At 38.3% G+C, this 19516-nt stretch overlaps 1 protein-coding gene across 1 annotated transcript; it reads left to right on the top strand.

Moving 5' to 3' along the window:
• The first annotated feature begins 9946 nt into the window (after nt 1-9946).
• Nucleotides 9947-12114, top strand: LOC110879416 (transcription factor ALC). The gene is made up of 6 exons (XM_022127872.2): nt 9947-10340; nt 10787-10888; nt 10968-11033; nt 11139-11204; nt 11420-11728; nt 11813-12114. The coding sequence occupies exons 1-6, from the start codon at nt 10113-10115 to the stop codon at nt 11858-11860; spliced, it is 819 nt and encodes a 272-aa protein (XP_021983564.1). The 5' UTR covers nt 9947-10112; the 3' UTR covers nt 11861-12114.
• Nucleotides 12115-19516: the final 7402 nt, after the last annotated feature.

Below are 19516 nucleotides of genomic sequence, written 5' to 3'. Positions count from 1 at the left end.
GATGCGACCATCTTTCCATGAAAGGAAGATCGCCCACCCAAGTGTCAACCTAAAACCTAATCTCTTCCCCATTCCCCACCTTACCCGAAATCAACCGATTTAAACCCTTCCCATTAAACTTCATTTTAGCCACCAAAAACACAATATTTTTCCAACATCCCGAAATGTTATCATTAAGCGGAAGAAAGTTCCATTGATTGTTCTTAAAATGGCAGCCTTCCACCACCTTCCTCCAAAGATTTTGGCTCTCCACCCTATACCTCCAACCCCATTTAGCTAAAAGCGCCTCATTAACCTCTTTGAGTATGTTAATTCCCAAACCCCTTTTTTTCTTAGGCCAAGTAACGCACTCCCACGCTACCCAATACATTTTATTATTATCACTATACCCCGCCCAAAGGAATTTTCTCATCTTAGCTTCTAACAACTTTATTATACCGACAGGGGCCTTGTATAACAAAAAATAATAAATAGGAATACATTCCAACACCGAAATAATCAAAGTGAGCTTCCCCCAATTGAAAGAGTTTTAGATTTCCAAGCCGATAACCTTTTATTGAAAACCTTAATAATCGGGTTCCAATTATTAAGCCTGTTCATATTAGCCCCCACTATAATCCCCATATATATATATATATATATATATATATATATATATATATATATATATATATATATATATATATATATATGGAATATTATCAGTTTTCTACCCAACCACCTTAGCCATCTCAGTGACCTCTACCTCTTCCACACCCTTCCCGAATAAGTTTGATTTTCGTAAATTAATTTTTAACTTAATTTATATAGGGTCGTATTATTGGCACACCTTGGGGGATTAAATCGACACTCTCAATACACATCGTATAGGCCTATACGATGCATATTGAGGTGGGTTCAAACTTCTATGTCTGCCAAAGGCTGCCATTGTCCCCTAACAAAAAAGTAATACGCATCGTATAGGCCTATACGATGCATATTGAGGGTGTTGATTTAATTTTTTAATTTTTGCAAGGTAGCTTCCTGTCACGCGGTAGCTTTCCGTCATGCGAACGAAAAAGCAGCACTTTGGACATTTGTTGGTCTTCAAACATCTAGGAAACATTATTTTGAGAATACCCCTGAATTTATTGAAGCTGTAGAATGAGATCCTCCACTGTTGGGTTATCATCTTTCAACCCCATTTTCCCTGAATTTATCGATTATGTTTTTCAACAGGGATATAATGCAATGACTCCTCTCAATTGAATAGACCGACACTTGCTTCATATGACTCACTTGGATCGTCTCGGATGTAATAACAGTACGTTTAGCATCCGTGCCTGCTTGAATTGCAGAAAGCAAAGGATAACGAAGATGAACATTGTATTTAGCATGAAAATACTGAACAACCAAGATAACAACTCCGGTTTATTTGATTCGTCCACTAGAACTATTTGTGTATGCATTCTGTTGGTACTGAACAACAGAATCAGGTTCTCAAAACAAGGATCATTCTAATAGATTAAAGAGAACTATTTCAGTTATTTCTGTTAATCCACAAATTACAACAAATTGTGTCTAATGCAAGGATCTTCGAATGCGGTGGGTACGTTATATACCGTTCACCGCTTTTTTAGTTGCTTCTCTTGTTAAGTTTCTGAACCAACCGAAATCCACAAATAAAAACAGTTTCTCCGTCGCTAATTTCTCCACTCACCGTGAAATCGAACAATTTCTTCGTAGATTCCAACAAAGTTAATATTCACTGTGGTGGATGCAAGCATAAAGTTAGAAACTGGTGGTATTGAACCAACATTTCCTTCAAACATTCTAAACCCTACAAGGATGTTAGGAATTAAACGCATGCACGTGACAAAACAAGGATCGTTCTAATAGATTAAAGAGAATAATACAAAATCATCTACTTTCTGAATCTGAATCTGAATGTTAACTTTGACTCACAAACCCTTGAATCCCAACGCCTCTATGATGATATCAACGTTGTTTATCACCCTGTGTGAGCATTGGAAGCCCGACCACTAGCAGAAGAACCCGACACGTCTTCTATGATGATTCGAAACATTCACGAACAACAATGGACTCAGACTCATTATTGCAAATTTGGTTTCTTCGGGCTTATGTTGATGGATAACGCAAACAAGTTCTCCACAGTTTGTTATTCAAATCTCTATTCGGTCATCTTTCCAAACTGCAACACACGATAAGTTCTCCAAAAGAATGCATACACAAATAGTATCGGGACCACTGTAATAGACACATGTCACATAGTTTGAACGAGTCTAGAACACTCGTAATCCTCAACTGGCTTTGAAACCGGATGGAATCTACGAAGAAACTGTTCGATTTCACGATGAGTGGAGAAATTAGCGACGGAGAAACTGTTAGAATTTGTGGATTTCGGTTGGTTCAGAATGCATACAGAATGCATACACAAATAGTTCTAGTGGACAATGAATATTGAATGTGCAATGAATATTTTTGGAGAAGCATTGGGATTCAAGGGTTTAGTTGGAGCATGAAGAAACGAAACCCTAACAACTGATTCAGATTTAAACAATGCACGCCTTAATTCATATTTTTTACTTCTTTTCCTTCAATTTCGAGAACAAATCCACAAACTCACCGTGAAATCGAACAGTTTCTTCGTAGATTCCGTCCGGTTTCAAAGCCGGTTGAGGATTACGAGTGTTCTAGGACTCACTAGAACTTATTTGTGTATGCATTCTTTTGGTAGTTAATGATATCGATTGCTATAACAGGATGGATGTGACACACACAGATAGATAAGCTGTCACAGTTGTCAAGACTGTTTGTCGAGTTTCCAATGCTCACACAGGGTGATAAACAATGCTGATACGAACACATGTGTTTTGAAAATAGGCTTTGTTCTTGGTTTAGTGAAGTTACACGTAACATCTAGTTATATTCAGATATAAACAATGCACGCCTCAATTGAGATAACAGACATCCATCAAGCTCAAAAAGAAAACTTGTGTTTCCCATAGTCACAAACGATTGCGGTTTGTATTTCGCATAGCCACCGTTTCCGTAGTAAAAAACGGTTGCGGTACTATTTGTTGAAATCGAAGAAAAGAGTAAAAAAGATGAATTGAGGCGTACATTAGGAACAAGAAGTCCAACAATCCGTTCATTATCTGTTGTGGTCAAAAAAACGTTACAATACGTTAAAATACGCTAAAATACGTTACAATACGTTAAAATACGCTAAAATACCCTAAAATACGTTAAAATACGCTAAAATACGTTAAAATATGCTAAAATACCCTAAAATACGTTAAAATACGCTAAAATACGTTAAAATACGTTAAAATATGTTAAAATACGCTAAAATACTCTAAAATACGCTAAAATACGTAAAAATACCCTAAAATACGCTAAAATACGTAAAATACCCTAAAATACGCAACAATATGTTCGAATACGTCAAAATACGCAAATATACGTCAAAGTACGCGACTAATGATATTTCCACACACGTATACATATAATACGACACTATGGAGTTCAAGTGGATTTCAAACAAAATTGTACGTAATCATAGAATAAGATATTCGCACGCAACCGAACGGCACCGAAACGACTTATGTTGAAGGTATACGTAATAAAACGACAAAATATGCGAAAGTTCGTCAAAAAACGAGACGTATACGCGTCGAACCGAGGGAAGCACGATAACACTAAATTTGAAATAATGCCATATACGGTCGTATAGGCCTATGTTGTATCGTATATCAGCTTAATACGAACCGTATAGGCCTATACGATTTGTATTAAACTTTGAATTTTCTCAAAAATACCCCTGAATTTATCCGAAAACCAGGGGTATTTCAGTAAAATCATCGATTAATACGCATCGTATAGGCCTATACGATGCGTATTGAAATATAAATTTCTCAAAAATGTTTTTTCAAATCAAGGGTTCCATCATTACAACCACTTGTTTTCAACGGAGATGTAATGAAATGATTCCTCTCAATTGAATAGACCGACACTTGCTTCATAGGACTCACTTGAATCGTCTCGGATATAATAACAGTACGTTTAGCATTCGTGCCTGCTTGAATTGCAGAAAGCAAAGGATAACGAAGATGAACATTGTATTTAGCACACGAAAGTACTGAACAACCAAGATAACAGTTCCAGTTTCATTTGCTTCGTCCACTAGAACTATTTGTGTATGCATTCTGTTGGTACTGAACAACAGAATCAGGTTCTCAAAACAAGGATCATTCTAATAGATTAAAGAGAACTATTTCAGTTATTTCTGTTGATCCACAAATTACAACAAATTGTGTCTAATGCAAGGATATTCGAATGTGGTGTGTACGTTGAATACCGTTCACCGCTTTTTTAGTTGCTTATCTTGTTAAGTTTCTGAACCAACCGAAATCCACAAATTCAAACAGTTTCTCCGTCGCTAATTTCTCCACTAACCGTGAAATCGAACAGTTTCTTCGTAGACTCCGTCCGGTTTCAAAGCCGGTTGAGGATTACGAGTGTTCTAGACTCGTTCAAGGCATGCAATGTTTCCTCTCAATTGAATAGACCGACACTTGCTTCATAGGACTCACTTGAATCGTCTCGGGAGTGGATTTCGGTTGGTTCAGATCTCTTTGGGTATATTCGAAACCAACTAAAATACGTTGAAGTACTGAATTAACAGAAATAATTGAAATAACTTGAATCTTCTCGGAAGTACTGAACAACAGAAGGATGAGATATCGTCGGTTAACTCGAAGAAGTTTCTCTCAATCAGGTGTTCCATTAGATTTCCCCTTTTATCATGTGTCATACGTTACGAGATTCTTCGAGAATTAGAAAAGGAGAAAATACGGAACAACAAGGGTAGTATGAGTCTGAGTCCATTGTGGTTCGTGTCAGGTTTGTATTTCCCGTAGCCACCGTTTCCGTAGTAAAAAACGGTTGCGGTTTTGCACATTCAATCTTCATTGCTTCATTATAATTAATAATGCGGTCTCGATTGAAGATGTAATTGCAAGACTGTTTGTCGGATTATTGTACCAAGAAAGTCATTGGACTGCCGCAAATAAAGTCAAATGTGATCAAACTTGGACATCAATCGTAAATCTTGAAGAAACGGAACATAATCCCAGATTGTCTAAAGAAGCGCTTTAATCATGTGTGATCTAGAGGTCGGTCTCGGGTGGGCATAAGATCCGTGGGCCCTATTGTCGGATACGTGACTCAAGAAAGTCATTGGACTGCCGCCGGTGAAGTCAAATGTGATCAAACTTGGACATCAGACGTAAATCTTGAAGAAACAGAACATAATCCCAGATTGTCTAAAGAAGCGCTTTTATCATGTGTGATCCAGAGGTCGGTCTCGGGTGGGCATAAGATCCATGGGCCCTATTGTCAGATATGTGACTCAAGAAAGTCACTGGACTGCCGCAGCTGAAGTCAAATGTGATCAAACTTGGACATCAGACTTAAATCTTGAAGAAACAGAACATAATCCCATATTTTCTAAAGAAGCGCTTTTATCATGTGTGATCCAGAGGTCGGTCTCGGGTGGGCATAAGATCCATGGGCCCTATTGTCGGATATGTGACTCAAGAAAGTCATTGGACTGCCGCAGATGAAGTCAAATGTGATCAAACTTGGACATCAGACGTAAATCTTGAAGAAACGGAACATAATCCCAGATTGTCTAAAGAAGCGCTTTTATCATGTGTGATCCAGAGAAGACGTATCGGGTGAGTTGTGGTTGATTTATATGAGGAGGTTATGAAACGAATATATGTTTATGCGAATTTAAAGGACAATACTGACAGAGGTGCTGGTCTTTTCTCCTACTGTGCAAACTTGAAAAATCTCACCAGAACACATCTAATATGACACATGATAAAAGCGCTTCTTTAGACAGTCTGGGATTATGTTCCGCAAATTAGGAACCACATATTCGTGTGTAAAAGCTTGGAAAGATGACCGAATAGAGATCTGTATACACCCTTGGTATTTGTTTACCACATGACACATGATAAAAGCGTTTCTTTAGATAATCTGGGATTATGTTCCGCAAATTGGGAACCACATTGTAGACTGGTTGGCTTGAATGGTTTTAATAATACTTGAAAATGGAAATAATCGTGTCAAGATCTTTATCAATCATATCATTGACCAACTGCTCGAAATACCTTTCGTTTCTTGGGTTCACATTCGACACAACACAACAAAAAATAAATTCAAAAAAACAGCGGCCTGATACGCATCGTATAACCTGCACCTGTCAGTCTGCCATGTTTTTTACTTTAATTCAATACGCATCGTATAGAGCTATACGATGCGTATTGAATTGAAAAAGTGTGTAGATAGACAGGGGGTGTGCCATTAGAAAATCCTTTTATATATCAAACTTTTTTATAATAATGAATAGTAAATTGACTATAGCAAACTGATATTAAAAATATAAGACCATGGGGTATGGTGGGGCTTGGGTTGGGCATTGATTGACAGCTGGAATGGGTGGCAGACATGGGTAAACCCACAAGAACACATGGTATGGTGGGCGGGGGTTTGGGGAGCGTGGGTTTGGAGGGCTTGTGGGCTGACCGGCTGGGCTGACCTGTTGGGCAGACCCAATAACACAAATTTAATTTTTTTAATTTTTTTAAATAAAGAAAATTACAAAAAAAGAAAATTACAAAAAAAAAATTCCTAACTTTTATATTTGTTTTTTATCTCTTCTCTCAACGCCAAGACTATTTCTAACTCGTCACCCAGTAGGTGATCAATCGGCTGGGATAGAATTTTCAAATCATTCTGTCTTTGTTTCAGGGCATCTCTAGCGACATCTCTAGCTTCTTTGCTCCTTCGTATTTCGGCCATTTGTTGTTGGAATACGTTGAATGTATCCAACTTGCATGAAATGTCATCCAACTGGTCGCTGTATATTCCCCTACGCAAGCCAGAACTCCCAGCTGAAGGCGATGCCGTTTGTTTTTGAGCACGCCTTCTTGAGGCATTTCTTCCATGCTCAGGCCGGTTTGGGCTTGGCGAATCATCCAAAAGGTCCTCAAACTCTTGATCTCGTGCATCAGATTGGGCTTGGGACGAGGCCCTTGACCTTTTGGAGGACGAGTTAGTTTCGCTACCAATGGGGATAGTCGATCACTTTGGATGAAATTTACAAATCTCCCAACAATGCATGAAACGGAAGTCGGTCTTCATATTTGATTTGAATGCATGTACTGCATTTGCCAAAACGTCGGCTTCGGTTTCACCACTTTTAGGGTTTTGCTTTGCTTTATTTAAAAAACCACTAAATTTTGTAAGTTGGGTGCTTATCTCGCTCCACTTTGAGGATAAGCTATCGTTTTCACGATAAGTCCCCCTACCCATTTCTTCATGGAATAGTCTACTAACCGATTCCCACAGGGCGGTTCGATGTTGCAAATTTCCTATTTTAATAAATTTTTTTTAATATATTACAAAGTTATATAAAAATAACCATTCCATTAATATAAACAAAGGTTAAGAATACCTAAAGTTGAATGTTGAGATTGTTCACACCAAGCCCACGCCAATGCAACTTCTTCTGCGTAGACCCATTTTTGTTGTTTTTGTTTGGCGGTTTCAACTACTTTATCCTCCTCGGTTTTTTTCTTATGACTTCTCTTTTTGATGGGTTTCGATGCGGAAGGACCATCATTGGGTGGTTGAGTTTCGGGAACGGTTTCGTTTTGTGAAAGGTCGATGGAGGTTGGTGAAAGGTTGATGGGCGATTGTGTAAACGGGGTTGGTATCGAATCATCGGAGTGTGGGAAGTTAGTAAATACACGATTCCCAAGAAGCGATGCATAACTCGCTTCATGGGGCATAGAAGAGTGTATGAAAAATGGATGAGGAATTGGACGAGTGGGTGGTGGGCTAGGATTAGTTTCTTGGAATGCATACGGGTTGGTCGGGTCATAAGCACGGTTATAAGGATGCATTTTTTCGTATTGTAGAAGGAGAATTTGAAGATGTATAGAAGATGTGGTTGAATGTGGTAAAAAATGGAAGAAAAATGTGAGTTTTATAGTGAAAAAATGGAAGAAAAAATTAATTTTTTTTTATTTTCATATAGCCGTTGGCCAACGGCTATTTTCTTTTGGCCATTGACAATCCGCCAACTCACCTTGCTTCCCCGCCCACGCCCGGCTTGAAAGCCAAGCCCCAAGGGGCCACGCCCCAACCCAAGCCCACCCAGGGTGGTGTCTTGGGCGTTTTACCCTAACCCACGCCCCAACTCAAGCCCCATACCCTACGGCCTAAAAGAATAAAAATAGAGGGGAAAAAAGAAAGTTAGGTTTAAAAGTTGAAACTGAATAACAATATAAAAAGATGGCCTCGGGAATAGCAATTTGTCCTTGAATGAATAAAATAAAAGATGTTGTGAAGATGAGTTATTGGTTGGATAACAACATTCAATTCACTGGTGGTCGTCTCAATTTGTGTAGTCTAGGCTGCTAAGTTTGTTACAAGTTAACTTTTAGTAGTGCTAAAGGGAGACGGTGTAGTGTTTTAAAATGCAGGTATAGAAGAATTTAGAAGTAGATTAGTTTGTTGTTTGAAAAATGGTTAACATTTAGTCCGATCAAAATCATTTGTGATTACGAAAGACGTTTGTGTCAAATCTAATTTGTGAGGTTCATGTTGATAAATCGTATTATATTAATTGGAGTGATTTATGGGTAGCCTAATATCATATGTTAATCATTACTGCAATAACTAAATTTGGGTTAGGATAACCGAGACCGAATGAAACCAAAATATGTTAAATTTGATTTTTAGCCTATTTTCTTTTCTCATGCCCAATTCCAAGCTATAACTAAACCACTTTTAAGAAAATAAAATCTGGTGGCGTGACAGAATAGCTTAATTGATTATGCTTTCGTTACATATATATATTTTTTTGAAATTATGACTTTCTTGCGTTAGGTCATCGCACTCTTTAAATTGGGGAGACTCGTTGCCCCAGTAAAGCCAGACGATGTTGTCTTAACCGGGCTCACGCTGGCTTCAGAGTTTGGTTTGGGAGTTCCCTCGGGAAACCATACCGCCGACTGTCACTTGACAGCCGTTGTGCCACCACAAGAGCAGAATTCTCTGGCGTAACACACGGTAGGATGAAAAGCCGGGTGAGTTCAGAATAAGATAGAATCTGACACCTCTGCAAGGAGGCTAGGGTCTATTCATTATTGCTTAATCAACCACAAGAGCAGAACTCTCTATCCATTAGGCGCGCGCGCGCTCTCTCTCTCTCTCTCTCTCTCTCTCTCTCTTTATATATAAATAATCGTTTTTTATATAAAATTTTAGAAGCATCCATAAAAGTAAAAAATGAAAAACAAAAGCTCCAATAATGGAAGTATGACAAATTGGCAATGAGAGCTTGAGGATATAAAACATACACAAAACACCCCTACAAAGTCTAGCTATCCTTTTTAACAAAAAAACCTTAATCATGACTCATCATTATTTACTTTTTATGTTTTTAATTACTTATATTTGTGTAAATAGAGAACTAGGATATCGACAATAATGGAGGTATGGCAAAGATAGTTTTGGACATAAGTTCCAATGTGGTGGGGAGGGTAAAAACAGGGACATATTTGGTGAAAGTTTTGCAAAAGAAAATGTTCAAAAAGGTCAATTTCACAATAGATGATAAACAATGTATATGAGTATTTGCATTTGCATTTGTAAGTATATATATAATTAATCCTTTTTTATAGAGGTTATTAATAAACTAAAAAGCTATATACTTGAACTTCCTTACAAAAACAGTGTAGAAATGTGATAATTAACAAAGATGAAGGACTAGTAACCAAAAAAAAAAAAAAAAGAAAAAACAATTAAGGCGGGAGAAAGGAATAATCAAGTTAGTTAAAACCACTGTTTAATCCCCTTAAAGCCTTATAAAACCCAAATTCACACACACACACACACCAAATCAAGAACAAACACAAAACAAACAAATCAAAATTCAATTTTGCAGAAACAGGAAACTCTTCATCTTCTTTGAATTTCACTGTACGCTATCTCTACAATCATTACTCTGTTGCGGTTGGTGCTTAATAATAATGGCGGATCTATACGGAACCACTAACAACAACTGCTCATTTTCTTCTTCTTCTTCACTTGAATCCGAAGATATGTCCAATTTTCTTCAAACTTTTCTCGAGAATACTTCGTCTAAGGAGAAGTTCGGACCAGTGGTACCTTCTCCGTCGCAGATTTCCGCCGGTTTTCTGGATTCCGACCACCGGTTCTCTGATCTGAGCTCATTTTATTCGCCGGAGGCGAATCAGGTAATTTTTTCACCGGAAAATGATGTGGATGGATTTGATTTAGGATGTCAGGTGCTGTTTTAGCTGTGATGTGTGTGTTTGTTGTGTGAATTTTTTTTGAAATTGAAGTGTGAAGAGGATTATGTGGTGATGTTAAATGTTAGATTGTAGTCTGATAGTTTGTGGTTTGTGATCTGCTGGTTTTGTTTCAACAGGAAGGATTATGTGATGGTTATAAACCCTAATTCGGATTATGTGATGATAATAAGCACTGTTTTGGATTATGTGATGCTAATAAGCCCTAATTTGGATTATATGATGACAGGAAACCCTAAGTTGGATTATGTGTTGATAATAAGCTCTAATTTGTATTATGTGATGATGATAAACCTTAATTTGGATTATTGTAGGATAATAAGCTCTAGTTTGGATTATGTGATGAGAATAAACCCTAATTTGTGTAACAGGTGCAAAAAATGGCGGAAGGACGTCAAAATTGTCAAAACTCGAACCCTCCTCGTTCATCCAAGAGGATGAGAGCAGCAGAGATTCATAATATGTCTGAGAAGGTTTGTATTTTGTTATGACTTTGAGTAAACTGCTAGTGTGTTGAATTATTGATGTATGACTTAAAATGTTTTTATTTAGAGGAGGAGGAGTAGGATTAATGAGAAATTGAAAGCATTGCAGAATTTGGTTCCAAATTCTAACAAGGTTAGGGTTAATTACGTTAATGATTGAAGGAAGTTAAGATGCGTTTAATTATTTCTAGAAGTTATGGTTTTGATTGTTTGATTTTGGTTTGTTGTTTTGTGCTAGACTGATAAGGCTTCAATGTTGGATGAAGCTATTGAGTATCTGAAGCAGCTTCAACTGAAAGTACAGGTATATGTTTCATTATCTCTGATATCTTGCTGCACTTGTTCTTGATGTGCATCTTTTCATCACCGAGTGGTTAGTTTGATGAGAATTGAAGCCGTTAGTATCTTAACAGCTGATTGATTTTGTTTCAAAACTAAACTTAAGATCCTTTATCATGTTAATCATCATGTTGTTTACTTGATTACGTTTGTTTGTTTGTGGGTGATCGTGCATTGCAGACACTTACCATGCGAAACGGGTTTGGTTTGCCACCTGTTTATGCACAAGAACAAGGAATGCAAAGGGGAATGGGAATTGGAATTGGAATGGGAATGGGATACAACGAGGGAATGGGAATGGGTTACAACGAGGGATACAAATTGCCAAACACAAGCGAAGGGTTCTCAGCGCGAAGGGAATTTGGTATTATGCCCAACCACATCGGCATGCTGCCATCAACCAACATGGTGAAATCAGATCCCGGTTTTAGCTCAGAACTTGCAAATGTGAAACAATATGAATTTGCCAATCATTCGACATCAATGAAGGTAATTTAATATGTTCATTTGATGTTATAGATATAGTTTTTTAATGGTATAGTAGAGTAATCACAAGGTTTTGATGTGTATCAGGACATGAATATGGGGAAAATAGCATCATCACCAGGTGTCTCATCATAACCTCTTGCATATGAGAAGAATATCCTCAAATGACAATCCTGACCTTTATTAGAATAATAATAATTAAGATTTAAGAAGATGGTATTTGTAACTTAGAACATTTATACTCCAAACAGAAGCATAGACGAGTGTTTGGAGGATTGAAACTTTGACTGACAACATTAAGTTTGATGAATTCTATGTGAATGGTCGTTTCTAGGTTTTGTATGCCAGATGGTATTTTTATTAAATTAAGTCAACAATTGTCTCCCGAATATTATTTCAACAATGACTGTTATCATTGGAATTTTTTATTGTCTATAACTACTGCGTTAGGAAATTGATCTAAAATTTTGCAACTATATAGCATTTCAATTAATCACTTATTAGACACGTTAACTTCACATGTATGTCATTTTCTTCAAAAAAAAAAAAAAATGTATGCTATAAGACATTAGATGTATTTCAAATAATGAACGCACCATTTTATAAGGAAGTAAATAAACAAAGTTATTTGTAATCTCTTTGATGATTGATTACACCTACTTTCAAATGAAAAACTGCTTACTCAACAAAATATAAAAACTAATTGGTCGTATATGATTTTTGTGCTTATCAAGATTTTATTTTCCTGTAATTTCATGATTTTTAAGGATTATCATATCAATACTCATTTCTTCTCCTATACCTTCTCTTGATTGTCAATTGCTATCTGAGGGTGTTTTTTTTTTTTTTTTTTTTTTTTTTTTTTTTTTTTATAGAGTTAATTACATGATTGTTCTTGCGTTATTTTACGCTATTAGTATCAACCCTTCGGAAATTATATGTTTAGTTTTCACTGTGCATTTGGACATGACATGTTTGTTCCTTGACACTAATTAAGTTAATTTTTATGTTATTTTTTTGAATGGCCAACAGAATTAATCCCGAGCACTCTCGGGGCACCCACTAGACCAAACGGAGTACGGCTAGAGTAACCCGAGTCCACCCTAATTCCAGGGAAAACCCGGTAACCCACACGACCATAGGCATAACGGTGAAATTACAGGTAAAACCCGTTTGGCTCAAGGATTGAACCCAGGTTTTCCTGAGTCTTCTATCAATGTCCACCAGTGTGTCACTCTGCACAAAGTGAAAATTGAACTTCCATCTCCCAAGAGAAATACAAATCTTTCACCACTTGATCTAAATTTCATTGGCAATTTTTATGTTATGTCTTGTGTTTTTATTTATAAACTACAAATCACAATATATATTTAAGAAACAAAATAAGTAGTGTTATTTTATTTATAAACTACAAATTACAATATATACTTAAGAAACAAATAAGAAAGATATATAAATTAAACAAACCGAACACACACCGACGTCGGTACTGGTACCGGTATTCCTTTTAATGTATTATACACTTTTGGGTATATCACGACTTTTTTTTGTTTTGTTTTTCGGTTCCTACACCGAGTGCTACCAAAACGAACCGATATTGATCAAGCTCCTGTCGCACGCGCGAGATGCATTCTAAGGGGACTCGGGGTGGTTCACTAGTGATAGTTTCTATCACTCACACTGTCCAATAAAATCGTGCCATGTCATCAACCAAATTTCTATCACTAGTGATAGAAATGTAGGCATGGTGGTATCACTAGTGATGGAATTCTATCACTCCCCAATTTTTTATAATTTTTATTTTTAGACTTCTGCCATTTTCTTCCATGTACACGTGTTGGATGCATACTTCCATTTAATTTCTTCCATGTACACGTGTTGCCATGATGAACTATACTTCCATTTTTAATTCTGCAACATGCAGAGCAAATAATTATGCAGAACATGGAGGCGGCGGCAACATGGAACAACAACAAACTTCAACGCGTGAAGGAAATAACGCGTTTCAAACTTCATGCGTTATAAAAGAACCGACGGCGGTGTAGCGTGATAGTTTAACGCGTTATCGAGCTCCATCACGTACCGCCCCGAGTGGCCTAATCTAGCAATTGCAAGTTGCAACAACTTCCGTCTGGGTCAACATAATCCAAGAGTCTAGCGGGCCTTCTTTTTTCTCGATTGGGCCGGATCTTCTTGGTCATCTCAGGGGCTTTAGACGATAGCCCAGCTTCCTTGGGCTGCCCGCTGCTGAACCGTGTCACAAAACTTAGATATTATTCTTTTGGTTGGCCGCAAAGCCATTACGGTCGGTAAAAGTGATAACATATTAGATTGAAAACAATTTTTTGTGTAGCAGCCGATTTGTGATTATTTTGATGTCATAAATGGGTAGTTCTTTAGTAGTAAATGCAATAACTTCACTTTAAAAATGTTTGTTAAGCTGTTTTGGTAGGTTAATGCAAGTATTCTGGAAGTATGAAGCTGAAATGTTGAAACATTAAAAATGTTTGTAAATGTTAGTTTAACAGGTCGCGTCGACCATAAGCACATGCAAGAATACCCGTCACATTTCAAAGGACCTGTCGTGACAGAAAAATATATTCTGAACGACATTGGTGGAAACAGTGGCGGAACTAGAACATTAACTCAGGGGTATCCCAAAAAAAATTTGTGCTGCTGGACCAATTTTGAAGATGATCTTCTAACTTCTGTAGTTCTGTTCGAAATCGAACAAACCTGCCAATTCTGTGCTGCTGCCAAAGTGCCAATTATCGAACAATTATCAATCATCAAACTAACAAGTAACAATTATCAATCAAACAATCTGTTCGAAATCGAAACAAACTTGTATTTTCTGTTCGAAATCGAACAAACCTGCCGAAGTTCAAGTGCCGATTCTGTACTTCTGTTCGTTCGTTTTTTGGACTCGACGTCTCACGTCTGTTCGTTCAATGATCTGCCGAAGTTCCAATTATCTTCGTTCAATGTTGTTGGCTCTTTTTTGTGTTTGAGTTCGACGTCTGACTATTGGAGAATTGGAGTCGACGTTTGATATCCAACACTGATTAAACATGCCGCCCAAATAAATAATCATTCAATCTTGGGCTATTATTTACTTATTTGGGCTTAGCTAATAAGTTATTATTTACTTATTTGGGCTTAAGCTAATGTGTTATTATTTACTTATTTGGGCTTACCAACTAGGCTTATTATTTTGTAAAAATTTTTTTGAGGTGTGTCCTCGTACTTGTTCAGGGGTGTCCTATGTATAAAAAAAAATTACACTACTAGTAAAAACTTGAGTCGTAGCCCGGGCTACGCCCGACATAACTAAAGGTCCGCCCCTGGGTGGAAGGTTCCGCCGGTATGTAATAGGTCATCTTTTTTTTTTTTTTTTTTTTTTTTTTTTTTCTGGAGGATTTGTTCCAGTCTCTACATGGGAGTCATTTTTTATCGAACTTTGAGGCCCTAATCTTTTGGCGAGCGTTGTTTATGTCCTTCGGAACACATTTGTTTTCAAGGTTCTGTTCGGTTACTGCTTTCCAGATTGTATGGGGCTGTATGTCGTAATCTGCCAGCTCTTGCACCAGTCTAAACTCATTAGGAGTAAGTCTCCTGGCATACGCGTAACCCTCCAGATGTTTAGCAAGGCCGTGGTTATGCTTCTTGTTAAAATTTTTGTACAGATAATCTATCCGCCAAGCTCGACGACATTGGTCGAAACGACCTATCATCATAAAAGGGTATACATATTTTTTTGCTGCTGGTTTTCCTAACCATGACCTTACTCTCATGCTCACTACTACGACAACATTGGAGCCATGTCCAGTGATTCTTAGACCGCTTAGTAACAATAACGTATCCGTTAGCTAATCCTCTTCTTTTTACCCAACCTTCCAAATCATTGCGGGATATAAAATACTAAGTGAAAAAATATATAACATTTATAAAATTTGTTAACAGAACAAATATAACATTTATAATACATTTTAAAAAAAATATAACATTGAAGGGGTATGGTCCCAAAAACCTTGCGCAAGCGCATAGGACCATACGATAACTTCATTCCAAAATCATCTTAAACAAGACCCTGCGCGGCCGCGCAGCGGTTCTGAACAAGATTTGGAAAGATCAGTCTTTGATAACCATGCGCCGGAGAAAGGAAAGACATATTCAACTAACATCCTTGCGCGGGCCCGCGCAATGGTATAATTAGGCTTGAAGATGTAAAAAATAAAGTCCTAAACATATCCGCGCGCATGAAATCAAGACTTGAACAAAAGGAATCGTTTCTGTTACAACAGAATGGACACATGGCAATGGTGTAATGGTTTACAGCTGTCGATCTTCTAGAAGGCTCTAAATACTCATCGTGCATGGCTTCATTCGGTTGCAACCGAATGTGACGTGGCACAATCCTGAGCCTTCATCTAAATCACGATGATGGCAACAACTTAAAGGAAGGTCTACACAAAACCACTTTCTACGTGGCATCTCCCCAGCCGTTGATCAAATCCACGATCCATGTGCATTGATATGGAGCTAACTATTAACGGAAAAAGAGATAACTGTTAACGAAAAGTAATTTCCGTTATTACCTCTGTTACTCTTTTTGGCGCCAACTTCGGTTATAAATATGAGAATTCAGGTATGATCTCACAAGCTACTTTCACCCTTACTACTTCATCTTTCTCTTGAGATCACTGTACTTATTCTCACGCCGGAGGGTGGTCATGGAGAGAATCCCCATTCTGCCCCTGGCGAGTCTAACGGCTTTCTGTTTTGCAGTATTCTCTGGTGAAGTAGCCTCATTCAACAATCAACGAGAGGATTAACCATTTTATGCAGAAACTCTTACCCCAGATCTGATTGATTCCGGTCAATTTTGATCCGGTGTTTCTTCATTGGCGCCCACCGATTTTCTACTTTTATTCTCATCTTCTCGTTCGATTCATTTCCCTCTCTTCTGTTTTCAATGGCAGAAGGTCCGTCGAATCCACCAGGTCCTCGATCCGAGAACATAGGCAATTTCGCTTATGCTTCTCGTGTTGACGGAATCGGGGAAGAAACGTCTGATGATAACGATGTTCAACATGAAGCGAATCATGTGAACGATCTTGTTACTCCAGGAGTTCAGCCTGAAATTACGATCAGTTCAATTTTACCCCCTGGTGAAACCCCGATCTCTTGGTATGTTAAGTCTCAGGGTGCTTTGAACGCGGTCTATGCACAACTTTGTGCACAAATTGCCCAACCAGCACCGCAGACACGTAGATCTGAAGCTCAGGTGCGAACTCTATCTGCACCTCGGGTGTTACATTATGATTCACCATTATACATGTCAGTCGAAGATACGGAAGTTTACTCTCAGTCTAGCACCAGATATTTTTCTGCTTATTCTGGATCTAGACGTCGAGATCATCGTGAAGAACACCATTCCCAAAAACGTTAATCCGTCTATTCACGGCTGGTCCCGCGTTTCTCATAAAAGCGGGACACCCAGATTGATGAATACGATAGAACATTTAATGAGGATGATAACACAAGTGTTTTCAATTGGTTACAAAAGGATCATGCCAGTTATAAGCCAAAAATTTGTGTGGTTTATAACCCAGATGCTGAGCATGATTACAACCTGATCTATCGACCGGCCGAAGCAGCTGAAAATTCTAAGTTCGTCCTAGAAATTGCATTGGATCCTCTCGATCGTGCAAAATTTCCTTCAAACGTAGGGAAGTTTAATGGCTAACAGATCCTGATGATCATTTACGCTTATTCACTAGCGCAGGGCTAATCGGTGGATGGACACTACCTATGTGGTGTCACCTGTTCGTTCAAACCCTCACAGGCGCCGCGCGCCTTTGGTTTGACAATTTACCAACAGGTAAGCTAACATCCTGGGTTGATCTTAAGGATAAATTTTTGGTCCATTTTAGCCAGCAGCGGCGCTCTATCCGAGATTCTACAGATGTCATGAACATCTGGTGGAGGGATGATGAAAGTTTGGAGGATTTCATCACGTGATATAACAAAGAAGTGTTGGAGATTGGTGATGTGCACGAAGACCTAATTCACGCACAGTTCAAATATGCGGTGAGATGTGATGACATGATCAAGGTGTTATCAGGAACTGAGGGGCTGCCAAAGAGTTGGGAGAAATTGATGGCAGCAGCTAAGGTTGATGCTCAAACTGAGCGCAATTTAAGCTCCAATCGACCGTCGTTACCCTAGAATTGTCCTCAAGACATGAGCAGAAATAGTGGTCGAAAGTTTAAGAAAAACTGGAAAGATTCAACTTCAAGCGCATACTCTTTAGAGGATGCCCGCGCAACAATCAACAAAATCGCAGCTCAGAAAGAAATCAAGCAAGAGAACAGTGAAAGGCAATGGGCGCCTCTCATTAAAACGCATGCGGAGGTACTCAACACTGAAATCTACCAGTTCAAACCACCGCCACAGATGAAGAACAAACGGGGACAGGATCCAAACCTTTATTGTGAGTATCACAAGGATACAGGTCACACCACTGACAACTGTATCAGCCTGCGCACCAAAATAGAAAAAAGCACTCAAAAGTGGGGAACTTACTCATTTGTTGCAGAATGTGCGCAAAGAGATTCGACAAATTACCCGCAGAGACGAAGGGCCAAGCAACAAGAAAGCGAGGCAAACTTAATGGTCCAAGATGGTGCACCGTGCATGTAATCTTAGTTTCCTTTATATTTGACAGGTTCCTCACAACGTGTCAACATATGACACAAGGATATCTACTTACATGCGCATTAACTTAAAATACCTTATTTATCCTAAAAATGTAATCTTAGCAGCTTTGTACTAAGCGGCCTTTGCGCCTTATCAAAATCTATGCAAAGTCTGTTACTTACATTACGCCTCTATGTTTTATTACAAATGCATGCAATTCCTTTTGGTAAGTGACGGGTGGTCCATTGGACAACCCTTTGCGATGCTAAAACACAAGTTTATCCCCCATTTATGTGCGTAATTATCTTGAATTAGGTTACTATTGTTGTCTATGTCTCAGGTACGGCTTGGAGGCTTAAAGAGAGAAAAAATGCAGCTTTGGAAGCTCTCGAGTCGAACGGGTTGGAGGTGCGGAGCAAAAGAAGAACAAAACACAAGATTCAGGCTGCCACCGTAAATTACGGTCCCACCGTAATTTACGGTGGAACTGAAAACCATTTGGTTCCCACCGTAAATCAGTTTCAAAACACCGTAACACTTTTATGTCCACCGTAACTTACGGTGGGGCCGTAAGTTACGGTGGAGTCTGCGAACACTTTGTAACTGCCACAATTAAGACGGTTTATGTGTGCCTTTTCATCATTCCTCATGATTGGACGTTTGTGAAACACTTTGGGGGCGATTTTGGCTGTCTAGGCTTGGTTCTAAACAATTGCTAACATTCGGTTTGTGTTTTCGATTTGTATGAACATTGAATTGCTTGTTATGATGATTCACCAAGCTATGAGTGGCTAGAACTTTCGGTGATCATCTTAGGTGCAGGTTTCCTTTGAACTTTTGTGTGTTTATTTCTGAATTTCTAGAATGATAACTTGTGTTTGCTTGTTTATCATGGTGTATGCATAATTGTTTGTAGCATGTTAATTGGTATTGCAATTTCTAGTCTCAATCGTACGTTCTTGGTGCCGTTGGCAATCGAGATATCACGGAAAGGTTAGGGTTGGTTATTGATTAATTGGTCATCGGGAAACAACCTCGCGTTATCTAATCCGAGTACTTTGTTCCCTTTTATCACAACAATTATCTATA

Source organism: Helianthus annuus, chromosome 9, assembly GCF_002127325.2.
Source record: "Helianthus annuus cultivar XRQ/B chromosome 9, HanXRQr2.0-SUNRISE, whole genome shotgun sequence".
NCBI lineage: Eukaryota > Viridiplantae > Streptophyta > Magnoliopsida > Asterales > Asteraceae > Helianthus > Helianthus annuus.
Note: the sequence above shows the minus strand (reverse complement) of the source record. Positions and strands in the feature narration are given on the sequence as shown.